We start from the raw sequence: 18,868 nt of genomic DNA, 5'->3' as shown, positions 1-18,868 counted from the left end.
AACAATCACTTACGTATATGAAGTAAAATCTATGCAACAGCGCCACCTATGGTCGCCTTTATGACGTTCACAGAATATGGTGCAAAGTGTATCTTTGATGCAGTGTGTTTGATGGCAAATCAGATTCTGTGACCTGCAGTGTCGGTCAGATTGGTTAGGTTTAGGCATGAGGTGATGAGGGTTAGGTTTAGGCTAAGAATATCAGGACGCGTCACAGAATCTAAAGAGTCGCCAAATATGTTGCAACACCGGACAAGTCTGTCCAGCAAAGGCACAAAGACCAAACTGATATCAACCAATCAGCAAACAAACAAGCTGATTCCTAAATGATCAAAGTAACGGCATGTTACTGGGGTTAGTATCTGTGATGTTATTACTGAATTTCAATTTTTATTTGCATTGGTAATTACGATAGTGTGTGACAAACCAGTGCATTACTGCCCAACACGGATATCTGTGTGTGTGTGAGTCTTTGTGTCCACTCACATTCATGTACATTTTGTTTTCCTTCAGGCTATGCGAGACGGTGGTGCCCCTCGAGGACCCTATTATCACAGAGACCACCTCCACACTGCAGGAATGGGGTGTCTTGTGGAAGCAGCTCTATGTGGTCAGTAACACTATATTATAGCACATCTCAACAGAAAACACTAAGCACTAAGTGTGATACTGGATCTAACCCAACCAAGATTTCCAGAGGAGTTAGAAGAAAAAACACATTTGCAAAACCAAATTGCATCCACTGTTATTTCATTTGCATCCTCCTAAAGTGGTTTGATAGAATAAGCTCTCCACTATGTTTTTTTCCCCCCCTTCACCAAATGCAACACCTAGTATAAGGTTTGCCAGCAAGAGTGGTGAATAGCCTGAGATACAGCCCAAACATACAGTGACAACTCCTTTAGATATTTCCCCATAGCATGTCGTTCTGACTGTCACCCTACATGCTCATATACTATCTATGTAGGAACAGAAATGGTGGTTGGTCACAGATAATGGCCTACAGACCTGTCGTATGCAATTTCATGCTGTGTCATTCAGCCATTGATTGATCTTGGCCTGCCTCTCGTAGTTTCTGCATCATCTTAAGATCCAGCTCTGCTCGCCACCTTCAGTCAGCCTTTACTTGCCGAGCAAAAGTGATTACTGAAACCTAAAGCATCCTTAATCCTGCTACATGTCGAGGGGGCAGGCAGAAGTGGTTGGTAGGGTTTTGAGTTTGGAGCTGAGTGGATATGTTGCGGAGCTGGCAGCGAGTTTTTACATAACCTCTCACTGAGGACTGCTCATGCTCTGAGCAACTAAGGAGCCCGAGGCATTGGTGTGGTGATGTAACTTCCTCTGAAGCTCGACTAATGTGAAGCGCTGATTTAACAGTGCTCGTTTTGGTGCTCACCCCCTGTGTGATATGGGCCATGTTGCCACAGTTGTATCCATAATAATAGAATGCAGCATTGGCTAGATGTTGATACATTTCACCTCATTGTTGCCAATTTCAATTCATGGTATTACTTCAGGGAGCAATGGCCTAAGCATAACTGTGGATCTGTTATAATGTAAGTAATTAGCCCCGCAGAATAAATGTCTGAAAGGGCTCATCAACCCTGACAAAAATCTTTGTTTTTCAGCAGCTACCAGCCTTTGATAACATGCAGTGTTTATCCTCATTAAATTTACATGGGCATTGTGGCAGCGCTTAATCTTTGCATTTATGTAAACAAACCTGGGTGGTAATGTGGACTTGTCATACCATTAGGGAGAACAGAAAATGCCTGAATTAAAAGTGTCGTCCTTGGCCTATGAGAAATGGTGATGAAATTCATTACCGTGAGCTCAGGGTCAGCTCAGACTTGCTAGGGATTTTTTTTTTCATTAACAAAACCAGAGGGCTTTAAATCTCTGTAGCAACACATACTGTTACTGCTACCTTCACAGGTTGGCAGATGTGGTTAGCGTGTGGTTAGAGGGGGATTTTTGTCTTGGTCATACTTTAACAGAATATAAAATAAAGCACCAGATTTGGATATCAGACAACCACCTGCATGTAGACTTGTTTTCCTCAGTGTCCATCTTTGTACTTATTGAGTACTACTATACAACAGATGACATCAGGTAAAATCTGGGACGTGTCTCATTAATAGTCTGTTCATAAATGCTGCAGCAGGAGGAGATCACATATCCTAATGAAGTCTTTTTTGGCTGCTTCAATAGAAACACAAGGTGGATCTGTTCCATAAGCTGCGCCATGTGATGAATGAGCTCATCGACCTGCGTCGGCAGCTGATCCAGGGTCACCTCGCCCAGGACCAGACTCGTGAGATCAAGCGGCACATCACCGTACGGCTTGACTGGGGCAATGAGTGAGTTACGTCTGTTGTGAGTGCATTGCATAGAGAGAGTGGGCACGCACTACAACAAACATTGATTTTAACTGTTGGCTACCAAAGAATACCACATTTCTTTGGCACTGGAGAGATCTACAATACCAAATGAGTGGGTGCGTAATAGCATCCTCTATGATGTAATTTCATGGTCATTTAGCAGATGAGCGAATCTCAAGCGGCTTAAAGTCAATGCACATCCCCCTGGAGGAACTGTAAAGCCATATTCTCTCTGTTACCAGTTTCAAACTCCATCCAGCTGAGCTGTGACAGGCATCCATAACAGAGATAAAGATGTGAGGGCTCCAGCCCGGCTTTATGTGGAGGGGCCATCTGTCAGTTTGATATAAGATTCATTGCACAATTGCACATAAAAGTACACAGTTCACTTTTACCTACATCAGTGGAGTGGTCAACATTAGTGTGTGTCATGCTTGAATGATATGAGTTAATGTAAAAACCACTCAGAAGTGGTGCCTGAAATACACTGTATTTTGTTCAGCGTGCATGTTGAGATCAGGGCTGTGTAGTTCACACTTACATGAGGGCCGTAGTGATCTAATTTCATGGTCAAAAGATCAAAGTAGTCCTCATAGTACTTCATGATTTGAGGCTGCATAATTTTGTTTAAATGCAGGGTTACAGTTTGATTTACAGCAACATGAACCGGAGGTGTAAGGCAACAAAATACATTTACTTCTGTACTGTACATACCCTCTTTAATCCCAACAGACTCTTTGGTGGGTCTCTGATGTTGAGTGGTTAAGTGCTGTTCAAAGCTAAAAGCTGTCCACTACAAGATCCCAGTGTTTCCAAAGATGCCAAAAACACTCATTATGCAAAATTGCCCCTTTTGGAGTGATATATTATATCCTATTCATCATTACTGAAATGATGAATTAATGCATAAGCAGTATTTTAATGTTGCAGCTGGTCGAGGTGGAGCTACACTTAAAAACTTTAAATACTGCTGGTTAGTGAGGCTACAGCATAACAATCCATGATAACTGACAAAGTAATCATGTGATGTGTAAGTTAAATCTTAAAGCAAATGTCTGACATTTTGAGAAATACGCCACCATTAACTGCCACCATCTCTTGGCCCAGACTAGTTGCCAGGCAACCAGTGGCAACTCCAGGAAGTTACTTAGCTTAGCCAAGAGATAGTCTGGCACATTACCTCCACACCCCCCCAGTAAAACAGTCGTTTTTACACTTGCACTGTGTTTTAATTGTACGGGTCAAACAAACAGGATGTAACATATTAACTAATGAGCTTTAGAGGTGCTGGTAGGCAACTTTTGGACAGAGCCAGGCTTGTTGTTTCCTCCTGTTTCCCATCTTTTTAGCCAGCAGCTTAGTTTTTTGCTAAACTAAGCTGCTGGCTGTGGCTTCATATTTACCATACAGCCATGAGCACCGTATCAATCTGTTCATCTAATTCTCTGCCAGAAATTGAATGATTGAATTTTTTATTTATCTTTACAAACAAACTCAGAATGAAAAAGAACAACAAGATTTTATGCATTGAGCTCAATATGTGACACACCTTAACTGAAAGCAATATGACACTGTTTTACTCTAGACTTCATTTTTTAAAAGCTCTTTTTTCTCTATTCAGAGCCATTTTTATTGTTGTCTTTGTTATTTATACCTAATCCCTCTTTCACCAGGCACCTCGGCTTAGACCTCGTTCCCAGAAAAGAGTTTGAAATGGTGGATCCGGATCAGATCAGCATATCAGAGCTATACAAACTGGTATGTTGGTTGGTATTATTCCTGAACCAGTGCCTGGCATGATGAATTATTGAATACAATAGATTCATAAAGTAAATACATAGTCTTTGAAGCATAAAAATGCAATTTAATACAATTCTGCAGCATGCACAGCACTACAGGTATATCTGTTGCAATGACTCAAATGATGCTATCTTTACACTCTATGAGCCTTTTTGTTACTCACTGGGTGCCCTTTTTTCATTGCACAGCCTGGTTTTGCATATAAGAATGTGTTGTTGGATGTGTAGGGATGTGTGAATGTACCGATTATCAAATCATCCATAAGAAGGTGACTCACGAGAGAGAGCACGATTCAGCAGTTGGAGCTGCCTCATGTGACCTGTTCTTTATGCTTATCTTACCGCCATATTGAGTGTGTCCCTTTTCTTGCATGCACGTGATTCTCACAAGCGTGATTGCCAGCTAGCAATGCAGACATAAATCAAAGTGACAGGCCCAGGTAAGGCTATGGGAAAATACATACTCGTGAATATTTTATTGATAATTTTTTAAATAAATTACATGTATTTGTCTTGGTTGCTTTGAACCACCAACCAGACTGGAGACACATTTCCATAAATAAGTAATGCATCAAATGTATTTTAGCGATATGGCACTTTCAAACCTAAACACACACGCAGAGAGGAGACTTACTGAAGCAGATCCAATTTTAGAAATATGCAATTACAGCACAGATGTTATGAAATCTACTGCTGGAGACTGTTATCTAGGAGGAAGATCCTTTCTGGTCAGTAGTTGAAGCTCCATATGCTGATCAAAACACTCTCCAACTGCCCCGCAGCCTCCCATTATCCCATTGCCATGTTTCTCAGCTTTGCACGCCGAATGTTTGTGCACTAAATGCTCTGTCCAGAAACAACAGCGTGGCTCTGCCTTGCCAAAAATCCTCCTGACTCTGTCGATGAAAGTGAGCTTGTTTTTGGCAGGGCACAAGGCCTTGGCACCTCTTCAGGTAGGGGAGTAGAGGAGTTCTTTTAGGCTGCTGAGCAGAGAGGTGTGTGTGGGCGATACTGGCTTTGTCCTCTCCTCTCCCACATGCTCACGTTTTGCCTCATGTGGGCTTCTTTTAGCGCCGCAGGAGCAGTAGTGTAACCACTCGGCAACGCACGTAGGTGAAGTTTTGTCAGATTTGAAGCACCGACCGAGGCTTTGCTTAGGTAGTGTGTGTCTGAAGCTGCTATAAGGTAAATAAGTTCAATGCTGTGTGGGAAGAGTAAAGAATGGACCGACTGATCTGACATCTTTCCTTTGAACTTCGTTCTTTTTTAGCATGTATCCAGCAGACACTGTGGTCAGCAAAGCACAAACCAGGTATAGTCTTTTCAAAGCTGTTTGTTTGCAAAATCATTAGAACCTTTCATTCTGTGCCACTCTCTTCAACACTCATTTATTTCCCAAACTCTCTGCACCAAATTATTGTCCTGGGTGTCACTGCCAAGCTCCATAAGTCCCTCAGACCAACACTGCCAGTGTGTGAGGGTTGATTCCCGTGGGGACCACATATGCCCCAAGATGTGTTCACAAATGGCCCCAGAGGGCACTTCAGACAGTTCTCTCCACTGAATTTCATTTGTGTGGAAACATGTGTTTTAAGACTTGTTGCATCTTGACTCCATTAAGGGATGCATTATTTTTGATATGTAAAATCTGATTTAGTTCTTCATCTAGATGCTTGTAATAAATTGAGCTCATATTTATTGAGAGAAAGCCTTAAAGGAATAGTGCCTGTCGCTTTCTTGAGTTAGATGAGAAGATTAATGCCACTTTCGAATATGAAACTACCACAGGCAGCCAGTTAATTTAGCTTAGTGCAAAGTCTGGGAACTGGGGGCTAGCCTCGCTCTGTTTGAAGGTAACAAAATATACCTACATGTACCTCTTAAGCTCACTAATTAGCCTCCCTTAAAACCACAACATGTTGTTTGTACACTTTGGCTTTTGTACAGATTAAACAAACAAGATATAACGTTAATTAGCGAGCTTTAGAGGTGCTAGCACATGGATTTTGTTACTTTTGGCGAGTAAAATTAGCAGCTTCCTTTCATTTTCCAGTCTGTGTGGTAAGCTAAGCTAACCAGCTGCTGCATATTTAACAGGCAGATATTGATCTTCTCATCTAACTCTTGGCAAGAAAGCATATTTCCTAAATGATCAAACTATTCCTTTAATATGGACACTGGCAGCAACAGAGACAAAAATGTACTATACACGTTATTTAAAGCTGTAAAGTTCATAATAGTTAGTTATCATACATTCACAGAAGTTTATATGACAGGAATACTCCCTCTCAGATTCACCTGAGCTGCAGCCATCACTCATTCATCATTTCTTTGTTTAGATGCAGGCAACATGCATGTCTACTGAGTCAACTGTAATGAGCATGTACTTGCGACAGGATGAAATACGCTCTAGGACATATATCAATGAAGTATTCACCCCTTACCCAGTATTGATTTGTTCAATAAGCTTATCTATATACAGTGAGTGGCAGGTACTTGGCCTTGCTTGCAGTAACGACCCGTCTTGTTCGCGGTCATTTCCTCTTCGTTCCTAGGGTGACAGCGTGAGACAGCGCCATGGTGATGGTTGCCGTGTCCCTGTGTCGCACCATCTCTTCATCAATCTGAAGAGCTTTACTTACAACAGCATCAGCGAGGATGCAGACGTCTTCTTCTTTCTGTACGACACTCGCGAGGCCAAACAGATCAGGTATGCTGAAGAATCGCAGTGCACACACCGCAGCCCTGAGGGATCCTACGAAGCATTCTGTATACATGCAAGGGCAAACACACACACACACACACACATGTATACACACACCATCTCCGTCCAGCAGATTGACTGATGCGTCCTGTGGTGAACACACACTCTGAAACTGTGAACTGGCTTTTTTGTAGTGAGAAGTTCATGGTGAAACTGAACAAAAATGGAGGACCAAAGAATCCTGAGAAGGTTGATCGCCTGTGTGCTCTCTTCACGGTAACACATTTTCCCTTCTAGATAGAAATACAAAAGTTTCAACTCCCATAGCATTGTGCTAACATTTTCATCCCATTTCTCTTTAGGATCTGAGCAGTAAAGACTTGAAGAGAGACCTGTACATTGTTGCACATGTCATTAGAACCGGTAAATAAAATATAGTTCGAAAAAACATGTTCTTCATCTTAAACGACAGAGATTTTTGATTTATTTGTTTCTCTTTTGCCGTGTTCTCCCTCTTTTTGATTCCAGGTCGTATGCTGCTGAACGACTCAAAGAAAGGCCCGCCTCACGTGCAGTATAGACGACCTTATGGCTGCGCTGTTCTCGCCATGAGTGATGTTTTCCACACCATCACAGACCTCAAAGAGGAGAAGGACTTTGTGCTCAAAGTCTATACGTGAGTACACATGTGGAGCTTTTCTTTGTCTTTATTATTAGCCCAAAAAAGAATTCCTATGGGATTTGAAAGTCTGAAACAGAATATTATCATAAAAACGGCCTGTATACACATCCGTTTCTCTGTACCTGTCAGCGTAATTGCTTGGTCTTTGCATGGCTCCTGTACTTTTTGAAAGAGAGATAAAGAGTCTACACCAGTGAGGCGGGAGTGTGTGAATGTTCTGCAAATGTCTTGCATGACAACCTAGTGCTTCAGTGTTGATGCCTGGTGTGTTTTGACCAGAATGATAATGAAGTGTCCTCTGGAAAATCAATAGCTCCTCACCCCAGGCCTGAGATGGGGCACTTGGCATGTTGTGAATCTGGCTTCTTCTGTTAGGCTTCGCCACAGAGAGCCACTCCTGTATGCCGGCCAACCCAGCAAAGGAGGGAGACACAGAGAAGGAGATGAGAAGAGACTGAGAGCGATGACACTTAGATAATTGAGCAAAGTTAGAGGACAAAGAATAATAACACTGAGCTCAGCAATTTCTCTTGTCAGTCAACAGCTAGAATGTCTCCTTGTGTCCGCAATGTCCTACTCAGCGTCCGCTCCAGGTCAGAGGTCATTCATACACTCTGTCACCCTTTTGTGTGAAATTCTTCTGTAGTGTAGTATTTTTAGGATAACTCCACAGCTCAGTATAAAATAGAGATTTTGAGAATAGAAAGCTGTCGTTTTTATTGGATTTCTCTGCCGAGCCGAAGAGCGCTTCCCTTTAAAAAGCAAGCAGTGAATCAGTGCTGAGCTGCCTCCAAACTGTCGGCTCCTATAACGCTCCAGTCTGTGCATTTCCCCATGCCATCCCAGGGGCCTACGGGCCCACAGTAATGAAAAAGGCTGGTAGAGAGCTGGCTGTCAGGTTTGCTTAGTGAGCTGTGCATTTGGGCTAATGTGCTGCTTGATAGCACCTCCCCCTGCTGCTACCTTTTCTCCAGGAGGAAATCGTCTCTGGGACACATGCTGTTCATGTAGTCCCCATGCGCAAAATCCTGATACCTCCATCTGGACCCACTAATGGGTGCTCTGTTCCCAACTGTCTCTCTCTCCAGATGTAACAATGAGCACGAGTGGTACCAGATACACGAAAACATCATCCGCAAGTCCAACACCAAGTACTCAGCTCCCAGCACCAACTATGGTAAATATGTTGTCTCCACAGATCTGTTACCTGTTTGGTCTCCCCGGGGTTACATTTGCACCTTTTTCCTCTTTTTGTTGGAATTTACAAAGAAAAATGTCAAAGGCAGTCAGCATTTGATGTTTTTATCCAAAGTGAGTACGCAGATAGGGGGTCCAGGTCTTGCTCAAACACAATTGCCAGCAGGTCATGTGACTGCAGATAGATATGGCACATACACATATCAGTCACTAGTTTTTGGCTGTATTTTGCCCAGATTTTCTGTCTCCACCCCAGCACTAGAGATGACAGGAATTTCATTTCCTCAAAGCATTGAAAAATTACATGTGAAAATTCAACAGCCGGGCGCCCTGGTGTCTCACCTGGTAGAGCGCGTACTATCAAGGCTTTGTCTGTATCGCAGTGGCCTGAGTTCCAGTCCAGACCTGTGGCACTTTGCTGCACGTCATCCCCCTCTCTCTCACATCTGTATTTCCTGTCACTCTCAATCTGTCCTTTGCAATAAAACATTAAAATGCAAAAAAATAATCTTTAAAGAAAATAATAAGAGCAACATGTTTTGGTAGACACAGTGAACAGGCTGTTTTTATAGCGGTTCCTTGGTAGAAAGTAGTTCCAGAGAACTGAACTGCCCAGCAAAGTCTGTTGAGTAGACATTCTTTGTCATGATATAGTGTTCATCACTGTGAATAGTCTTGGGTTGATATGACAATATATACCATGAGATGATATAATGATAAAATGATGATGAAAATCTCTTAACCGTCACAGATTTACATACACTGGTAATATATCTCTGGTTATATTAGGTTATTGCTGGCAATGTCGTAAATGAACAAATATGAGAATGCTTTAAAATAGTTTGAGATTTTTTTAGTTTTGGGATTTTTTTTTTTTTACAGGATTTCATTTTTTTCAATATGATTAAGTGTCTTGTTTTTCCAGGTATTTAAAGGAATAGTTCGACATTTGGCATTTTCAGTTAAATTCATATCACTCTCATTCCAGTTAGCTTAGCACAAAGATTAGAGACAGCTATTCTGACGCTGTCCCAAAGTAAAAGAATATGCCTACCCTCTAAAGCTAATTAATTAGCATGTGGTATCTTGTTTGTTTATTCAGAACAAAAACAGAACTGTAATAACTTTTCGTGGTGGGGGTTTATGTCAGGGGACTATTTCTTTGCCGGAAATGGAAATTGTCCTAAACTAAGCTAACAGACTTCTCTCTGTAGGTTCATATTTAAAGAACAAATAAGAGAGTGGCGTCCTCGAATTGCTTGTTTTGTCTGACCAGCTGAGCCTAATCAAAAGATTTAATTTTAAATTACAGGGGACCGTGAGAACAAGCCAAATATTCACATTTAGCAAGCTGGAACTAGGGAATTTTAGAATTTCATTTTTGTTTAAAAAATTTCATTAAATGAAATAAATTATGAATTGATTTTCAAATTTGTTTGCTTATTATTTTTCCAGTGATGAACTAACCAATGAATGATCAAAGTCAAATGTCAAAACTGTTCCTTTAATTTAAAGTGTGTTTGGTATTAAATGATCTTGCTGTGTGGACTTTTTACAACAGCTTCACTGTCAGCGTGAACACTCCTCATTCACTATTACTTCTCTTGTTATGAGCATCTCACAATTTGATACATGACTCATGCCTCACAAAAATCTGTCACTACATTTGAGCAGGACCCATATTTTTCCTTTGCCTCTTTGCGTAATTCCACAACACCATCTCTCCTCCCTCCCTCTGTTCTCCCTGGCTCTGATCACGTCTCTCCATCCACTCCTCTGTCTGTCTTCTCCTCCCCCACATTCTGACTAATGTCCTTTAAATACCCCTCTGTCCCTCCTCTCTCCCATTTCCCTTCATCTTTGTCTCCGCTTTCTTTCCTTCAATTCCACTTTCCTCCCACACCTCCTCCTTTGCCCTCTTCCCCCCCATTTACACAAACACATATATGCCCACCTCTGCCCTCCCCTGCCCCCCCCAGGCCTCATAATTTCCCTGCAGCTGCTTCGGGGTGAGCTGGAGCAGATCAGACGGGAGAACCAGGCTGTGTTCAACAGGGCCCTGGCACTCACACGCAAACTGGGTTTCCCAGATGTCATCCTGCCAGGTAAGGAGGCAAAGAGCAGTAGGCGGTAATGGGGACAGAGAGGTTCAGGGGGGAGGTGGAGACCAGAGGCCAGATGGCTTGGAGGAATGAAAAGAGGGGAAGGTCACAGATCAGATGAGGGAGGAGGGGTAAGAAGGATGTAAAAAAGCAAGGATGGGGCTTCAAGAGTGAATAAAAGAGAACAACAGGTAATGAATAGCATCAGAATGACGCAGGAGACAGGAAATAGTCACATATATGTTGGTTTCACAACACGTGTTGTATCTGTAATTGGCAGTGGTGGAAAGTATGAAAGTACATTAACTCAAGTACCATTCTTAAGTTCAGTTCTGAGGTACTTAAGTATTTCCATTTGATATTACTTATACACTACGACACTTCAGAGGAAAATATTGTAATTTTTACTGCGCTGCATTTATTTGACAGCTATAGTTACTGGCTGGTTTTCTGAGTAGGGTTTTACATTAAAAACATAAAAGCTTAGAACATTTCAGATGTCTATGAGCTGTTTAAGCTCCACCAAAACGACATTTGCTCGCTAAACTTCTCAGATGGTTTCATTTAAATAACCGTTTGAGTCCCACAGAGGTAAAATTAGCCAATATTTTACAACAACAGGTAAGATAAGAGGAAAGTCACAAAAAAGGAACCTCAAATTTGTTCTTTGTTTTCTCTTCTTTCCTGCACCAATAATTATCTCATGACATGTCAGCGTTATCTTAGGCTTGAAACTAAACTGCCTGACTGTATAAGAGGAGTTAAAAGTAAAACACATGTTGACCAGCTGTAACAGTAAAATGCCACTTAAATAATCTAATAATGTGATGATAATACAGCAGTCACAGAGGCCATTTTCAGAACTTTTACTTTTTATACATTAAGTACATTTAGCTGACTGAGCTTCTGTACTTACACTAAAGTAAGAGGACTTTTACTTGTGATGAAGTGTTCTTAAACTGTTGTATTGTCACTTTTACTTAAGTAAAGGGTCTGGGTACAGGGAGGTACAGGGACTCTCAGTCCCTGTTTGTGTGAGATCGACATGTGAGTCAGGTGCTGGGCAAATTATGAAGAGAGGAGCTCCTCAAAGATAACTCAAAGAGAGATACAAAGGGAGAGGTGTGTGTGTTTATTTCGGTATATTTCATCAGATAACATTGCTCTGCTTTGTGTCTGCTGAGAACGTATGATCCTCTCCTCTCCTCTCCTCTCTTCTCCTCTCCTCTCCTTTTCTCTCCTCTCCTCTCCTCTCCTCTCCAGCTCCTTTCCAGTTAGCCTGAAATACCTCCCAATATTACCCCTTGTGACTCATCCGTCCCCAAGGAAATGACTTGGATATAAATAACTATAATCTGATTTTATAAATAACTGCAATATCTTCCTCCACTTTTGCCACTGATATTTATTCCATTAAACACTGACCTCACAAAAGGTGCTGAGGCAGTCTTAAGCTTCACTGAATTACAACTCAGCGGGGTCGTTTCTCATGGACAAGAACAATGACGTGTGGTGCACATCTCAGTCCGCAGTCAGCTTAATTTATGTTGACCACTCGCAGTTCTTTGGAACAGAGGCTGACGTGTACATTATAACTTATTAACATCGCAGAGGCAGGAGACATGTTTGTTATCGTGGCCTGGGAATTTCTGAGATGTCTTTGTCCTGTTATTGTGCGTAACATTAAAACTCAAGCTACCATAGAGATGCTGAGACAGCTAAGGAGATGCTTTAACTGAAGTTTCTCCTGTGTAACTGTCCTAGGTGACACACGCAATGACCTGTACCTGACCCTGGAGCGAGGGGAGTTTGAGAGGGGCGGCAAGAGCGTCCAGAAGAACATCGAAGTCACGCTCTATGTGCTCTATGCCGACGGGGACACACTCAAAGTATGACACACATGTACACGACTTATTATGCACATTAACACAGCGTATGAGTCATGAACAGTGTAAGCCTCCTCCCATACGTCCACACATTAATTTGATATGTCATCAGCAGTATACGTCACGAAAAGCAATCAACCATGCTCCTTCTCCTCTCAGGACTGCATCAGTTTGGGCAGCGGGGAGCCCAACACCAGTGAATATCGCTCTTTTGTCCTGTACCACAACAACGGACCTCGCTGGAGTGAGATGGTCAAGCTTCCCATTCCTATAGATCGTTTCAGGGGGTCCCACCTACGCTTTGAGTTCAGACACTGCTCCAGTGAGTCAGTAATGCAGCCCAGTGGCAATCATCCTTCAGCACACAAGTTAATTAGGACAGATTGGATCACGCTCTGAGTTCTACAAATATGGCTTGTGCCGTGTGGATGCAGGATGATGATGCATGATATTATGATGTGTTTCCTTTCAGCTAAAGACAAAGGAGAGAAAAAGCTGTTTGGTTTTGCCTTCACTCCTCTGATGAGGGAGGACGGGACCACACTGTCAGATGAGAGCCATGAGCTGTATGTGTATAAGGTATGTGCAGGTATCAACTGTAAAAACCAGCACATCATATGATAATGATTGTTTTTATCTAAAAATATTAACATTTAAAAAAATTTGATTCTGATTGTGTGAATATAAGCGTAAGTGAAAGTGTCTCTTTAACTTTGGCTTTTGTGCCTTTAGCATTTAAATTACAAGCTGTGTGCATCAAAGTGCCCTAGCTGTGATGGGATGTTTCTGTGTTGTGGGGGGTCCCATGCAGGGAGTCGACCGCTGGCAGCTCTCTGCATGTCTTGATTGTATTTTCCCAGCAGTGGACCCTGGGTCATGGTCTGCTCTTACACTCACAACATGTAATGAAATGCACCATCCGTTTTGTCAGCTCTCCTTCGCTAAAGCATGTACAGTTGCTGCTCTGTGATAGTTGAGCAGCCCTGAATGACTGATCCGACAGCGCCATGACAGGTTTTTGTTCATGGGCCTTTTCTGGCCTGTGACCCCCATTTTTGTCCCCAAAATTCAAGAATGTCCCCTGCTGTATTTTAAGCCTGGTTATTTAACTAGCACCAATATATTAATCTTGGAAACCTCCTGAGACACCACACTCTTGGATATATACAGTATTATATCCCTGTCAGACATGCTAACATTCTTCGTATGCTAGCATTATGTATTTTAATCATCGTAACTTATTGTTATTATGCTTAAGTATCAACCTCAGAGTAACATTTTTGTGTGGTAGCACAAACATTTTTGCATTAGCAAGCGTCATTCACAGTATTGAGATGTACATCAGCTTCTTTCAGTGGTCGGCAGCAGCACAGGATGTGAAACTGTCCTACGACTGGCTGCTAGATAGAAGAGCCGATCAAAAGCTCCTGTGCTAGGAGGCCAGTCACTGACATGAGAGCACCCTGCTGTAGTTGTAATCAGATGCGTTATTGACCCCAACTGTCTGTCTCATGATGACGGAGCGGTGCCACTCTTTGATTACTGAACTCCAAACTGTCTGCGGACCTTAATGTATCTTCCCTTTCCCTCTGGTATCCATCCTCTAGTGTGATGAAAATGCCACCTTTAGTAACCAGGGCCTTTACCTGAGTCTACCCTGCTGTAAAGAGGACTTCAACAGCTGCCCCAACCTGCCGACCAACCTGCCCTTCCAGAGAAGCCCCAAAGAAACCTTCTGGGTCTCTACGATACTCTGCTCCACCAAACTCACACAAAATGGTAATCAAACACCGTGCATGCTCTTCTTTACAGTTTCGTCACCTGTTCAATTCAGTCCAACTCCATTTCCTTTTATTCTGTTTTCAGTCGACCTTCTGGCTCTTCTGAACTGGAAGGCCCATCCCGACAGGGTGTTGGATATCCTTGGTCGATTACGTCAGATCAGCGGAGAGGAGATTGTCAAGGTCAGAGGCATCACGTTATTTATCTATGGATGTGTGGTTGTGCTTTATAATGGGCTGTCTTGACTACACGCTATAATAATATTTGATATTTAGCTTCAACACAGTGACATTTCCTCTGTTGCAATATTTAGACTGAGAAGAAAATAAGAGTTTAAGATAATGCGACTTTATCATAGGTGATGATATGACTTTATTCTTATATATTAATTGATCGGCTTAGTTTAGACTGTTTAGAAGTCATTTTAGAAGTCATCATCATCTCAGAATTAAAAAAAGGTTGTATTGTCATGTTTTGGGATGAAGGGGCTACCCTTTATTTCTATTTTAGTCACCAGCAAGGCCTTTAATGTGATGCTTGTGCTCAGTGTTGTTCCATTTTTCTCCTCACAGTTCTTGCGAGATGTCCTGGATACGCTCTTCTGTCTTTTAGATGACAACACTGATAAATATGGGCCGCTGGTTTTCCAGTCACTGGTAGGAAGATAAAAGGAGCACAACAATACTCTATGATTTATTTTGCCTTTAGGCACAGGGAATAAGCATAACATCTATATATGTGTATATATATATATATATATATATATATATATATATGTGTGTGTGTGTGTGTGTGTGTGTGTGTGTGTGTGTGTGTATGTGTGTGTTTAGGTGTTCATCATTAACCTGCTCAGGGACAGCCGCTTCTACCACTTCAGACCGGTCATGGACTCCTACATCCAAAACCACTTTGCTGGAGCTTTGGCATACAAGTAAAACAACATTCATTTAATTGTTTTCACTGAACGTGTTCAAAGCAGACATTAAAATCTGAATTTAGATACCTACAAAGTTACACTTTGTAATTTCCAACAATCTTCCTGCAGAGAGCTGATTAGATGTCTGAAGTGGTACATGGACCGCTCGGCTGAGGTCGTCCGACAGGACCACATCCAGGAAGCCATGAGGGTAAAATATAACCACACTTCCTTCTGGTCTGTCCTGGCTCCTTCTGTGGGGATTAATTAGTAAGACATGGGGAAATGGTCCAACAGAAGCGCTGATAAGGAGTAATGTGACGCCATGTATCAGTAAGTGAGTTTCTTGCTGAGAGAAAGGAAGTTATCAGACATCTCTGCAGATATTGATGTGTGCGGAGTGAAACATTTCCATATGCTCTTTGAATTTCCTTTTTCCGATGAGATCATGTGAGGAGATTATGTTCTATTTTGAGACCTGAAAATTTGAAACATTTCTTTTACGTATCGATTTTCTCCGGATGATCAACCACAAACCGGTAGTCAGTGCTTATTCCTTGTATGTACAAACTGACGTGACTTCTCTGACTGTACATCTGCATCCTGCCGACACCCCCCTCAGGCTCTGGAGTACCTGTTCAAGTTCATCGTCCAGTCTCGTATCCTGTACTCAAGAGCTACCTGCGGTATGGAGGAGGAGCAGTTCAGAGCGAGCATCCAAGAGCTCTTCCAGTCGATCCGCTTCGTCCTGAGTCTGGACAGTCGCAGCTCAGAGAACCTGGTGTTCACGCAGGTCAGAAAGTTCACATCTGATGACAAACACTTTCACTCTACTGCTCTGACGACCGACAGTATGCCTTATTTTATCTTTGGTTATAAATGTTTTTATTTTCTCCTTTTGTTCATCCTGTTAGTTTGAATTCATGGTTCATTAATTTTTTGTTTGTTAACTTGTATCTCGTTTCATTCTTGTCACTTATTTCACTTCTTCATTCTGTGCATTCTGTGACTGACTACTTCGCCCCCCACTGTTGCCCCATCCTTGGCTTGCTCTTGGACAGTTTAGGGGTGTGATCAGCTGCATGCCTTTCTGTGGTCATTCTTTGGGGCTCTCATCCATCTCAGTAAGTCACAGCGCCCCCTTGTGTTGGTTCCACAATGCAGCACAGGCTGTACGTCCTCCAGCCTGCTCGATCTGGATGATGTCCTGTCAGTGCCTTAGATTTGGCTACTGTAATAATCATGTGAGACTGAATAAGGGAAAACTGAGATTATGGGTATAAGAAGCGATGCTTTGTCTTACTACATTAAACTCTCAGCCCTGTAAGAGGAAAAACTGGCAGGCTTAATTTTGGGCTAAGCGTCACTTAGAAAAGAGCATAGTTGTTTTATTTTTGTCATTCTTTTACATATGTAAATGTAGCTTCTTTGAAATATATTATTCTGTATGTACACTACAAATTCCTTCTTTGTGCCCTTTGTTTCTCCCTCCAGGCAGCACTGTTGAACAGTTTCCCTGATATCTTTGATGAGCTACTGCAGATGTTCACTGTTCAGGAAGTAGCCGAATACGTCAGGGGCACCTTAGGGAGCATGCCCAGCACGGTGGACATCGGGCAGTCTATGGATGTAGTCAAACTGCAGTCCATTGCTCGCACGGTCGAGAGCCGCCTCTTCTTTTTCCCTGGTGAGAGAAATGTGCAGGTTTATGTGAAGTCCAAAACACCCATATACATAAGCCTAACATACAAACAGTGCTTCTCAGCTTCATCCTCACTCGTTTCTTTTTCTTTCTGTCTTCCCTCAGAGTCTCGTAGTATCCTGCTGCCGGTGGTTCTGCATCACATCCACCTGCATCTACGCCAGCAGAGGGAGCTGCTCATCTGTTCTGGGATCCTCAGCAGCATCTTTTCCATAATTAAGACTAGCTCCATGGTACAGTGCATTATACCATATGCAGACGAGACATATGTGACTGAAAGTTTCATGTGATTACAAAAAAAGTTCATTTGAATTAGTGTAATCAGTATAACATTCCCTTTTCCTTTTGAAATATATTGTATTGTGGTACTGCAGCTGTAGCTTGTTAGCACTAACATTAAGGCGTTCCCAATAAGTGGCATATTTGCATCTCTGTCTCTCTGCTTCCTTCTGATTGCTCTCTGTAGGAGTCCTCTGTTCAGGAAGAAGTCGAGATGATGGTGGAGAGCCTTCTGGATGTGCTGCTGCAGACGCTGCTGTCCATCATGAGCAAGTCTCACTCCGTGGAGACATCCAGAGGACAACGCTGTCCCCAGTGCACTGCAGAGATAACGGTAAGCTTCCACTCGATGTGCCGCTCTGATGTGCAGTAAATACAGGTGGAATTTAGAGAGCATTTTCTAGCTGATTAACCTTTCTAAACATGTGCGCCCATATCTATCATTTTCTTTCACGCAGGGGGAGTATGTTTCCTGTCTTCTCTCTTTGCTCCGTCAGATGACAGAGATCCACTTCCACCATCTACTCAACAACTTCCATAGCAAGGAGGAGCTGAAGGTGGGAAACAGAATTACAGAGCTGAGCATGATTATAGCATTTTGCTGCAGTCTGCTTACTGCATACTGAGACTACATACACTTTTTAATATATTTCTTGGCAGGAGTTCCTGTTGAAGATCTTCTGCGTGTTCCGCAATCTGATGAAACTGACTATCTTCCCGAGAGACTGGAGTGTCATGAGACTTCTAACCAGTCAGTGAGTCTGCTTTTCCATTTCTGTCATGCAGTCTTTGTCCCAGAGATGGTAAGGGAATACAGCCAGCCATTAAATCAGACTCTCTTCAGATAATCCTGCTCTGAAGGTGAAGCTTGTGTTGCAAATTTCTTCATCTATTTTTGGCAGCTACCTCGTTTTGTAAGCTGACAGTGTAATGTTTGCTTTCTGCAGTATCATCGTAGTGACAACACAGTTCCTGTCTCCGGCGCTGCACAAAAACTTCTCAGAGGCAGATTTTGATTTCAAGGTGTGTGTCTTTAACAGCAGGGGCGAGCATTTCGGAAAGGCCACCACACAATGAGGCCATAAACTATCTGATGCTTTTCCATAATTCACTTTCTGATGTTAATAATTCAACATCATTTTTATTCACTTTTTTTTTTTATCTGTGGCGTGTGTTAGGTGTGGAACTCCTTTTTCAGCCTCACTGTGCTATACATCAACCAGCCCAGTCTGCAGCTGGAGGCGCTTGGCCCGGCTAAGAGAAAGAAAGTCCTTGACAAGTAAGAAATCTCTGCATGTTAACTGCGTGCGTTCTCTCTGACACAGGTTCATTATTTGGCTAACTTTCTATTCATCACTTTCCACTCTTTTCTTTGTAGGTATGGTGATATGAGGGTGATGATGGCGTATGAGCTCTTCAGCATGTGGCAAAAATTAGG

The 18,868-nt window shown here is 42.4% G+C and overlaps 1 protein-coding gene across 1 annotated transcript in view; it reads left to right on the top strand.

Annotated features, from left to right (window-relative positions):
* Positions 1–18,868, top strand: part of LOC139209618 (dedicator of cytokinesis protein 3-like) — a 47,063-nt gene that overhangs the window by 13,445 nt on the left and 14,750 nt on the right. Inside the window, exons 5-31 of the mRNA XM_070839404.1 lie at positions 514–610; positions 2,212–2,360; positions 4,055–4,139; positions 5,451–5,492; positions 6,736–6,890; positions 7,079–7,160; positions 7,247–7,307; positions 7,413–7,560; positions 8,655–8,743; positions 10,743–10,868; positions 12,630–12,754; positions 12,911–13,073; positions 13,224–13,330; positions 14,359–14,530; positions 14,618–14,715; positions 15,106–15,189; positions 15,364–15,464; positions 15,579–15,660; positions 16,072–16,242; positions 16,944–17,136; positions 17,257–17,384; positions 17,618–17,764; positions 17,889–17,987; positions 18,091–18,185; positions 18,378–18,453; positions 18,609–18,709; positions 18,809–18,867. Coding sequence (XP_070695505.1) covers positions 514–610; positions 2,212–2,360; positions 4,055–4,139; positions 5,451–5,492; positions 6,736–6,890; positions 7,079–7,160; positions 7,247–7,307; positions 7,413–7,560; positions 8,655–8,743; positions 10,743–10,868; positions 12,630–12,754; positions 12,911–13,073; positions 13,224–13,330; positions 14,359–14,530; positions 14,618–14,715; positions 15,106–15,189; positions 15,364–15,464; positions 15,579–15,660; positions 16,072–16,242; positions 16,944–17,136; positions 17,257–17,384; positions 17,618–17,764; positions 17,889–17,987; positions 18,091–18,185; positions 18,378–18,453; positions 18,609–18,709; positions 18,809–18,867 — 3,035 coding nt within the window. The remainder of the gene's footprint in view (positions 1–513; positions 611–2,211; positions 2,361–4,054; positions 4,140–5,450; positions 5,493–6,735; positions 6,891–7,078; positions 7,161–7,246; positions 7,308–7,412; positions 7,561–8,654; positions 8,744–10,742; positions 10,869–12,629; positions 12,755–12,910; positions 13,074–13,223; positions 13,331–14,358; positions 14,531–14,617; positions 14,716–15,105; positions 15,190–15,363; positions 15,465–15,578; positions 15,661–16,071; positions 16,243–16,943; positions 17,137–17,256; positions 17,385–17,617; positions 17,765–17,888; positions 17,988–18,090; positions 18,186–18,377; positions 18,454–18,608; positions 18,710–18,808; position 18,868) is intronic.

Source organism: Pempheris klunzingeri, chromosome 11 (assembly GCF_042242105.1).
Source record: "Pempheris klunzingeri isolate RE-2024b chromosome 11, fPemKlu1.hap1, whole genome shotgun sequence".
Classification (NCBI taxonomy): Eukaryota; Metazoa; Chordata; class Actinopteri; order Acropomatiformes; family Pempheridae; genus Pempheris; species Pempheris klunzingeri.
Note: the sequence above shows the minus strand (reverse complement) of the source record. Positions and strands in the feature narration are given on the sequence as shown.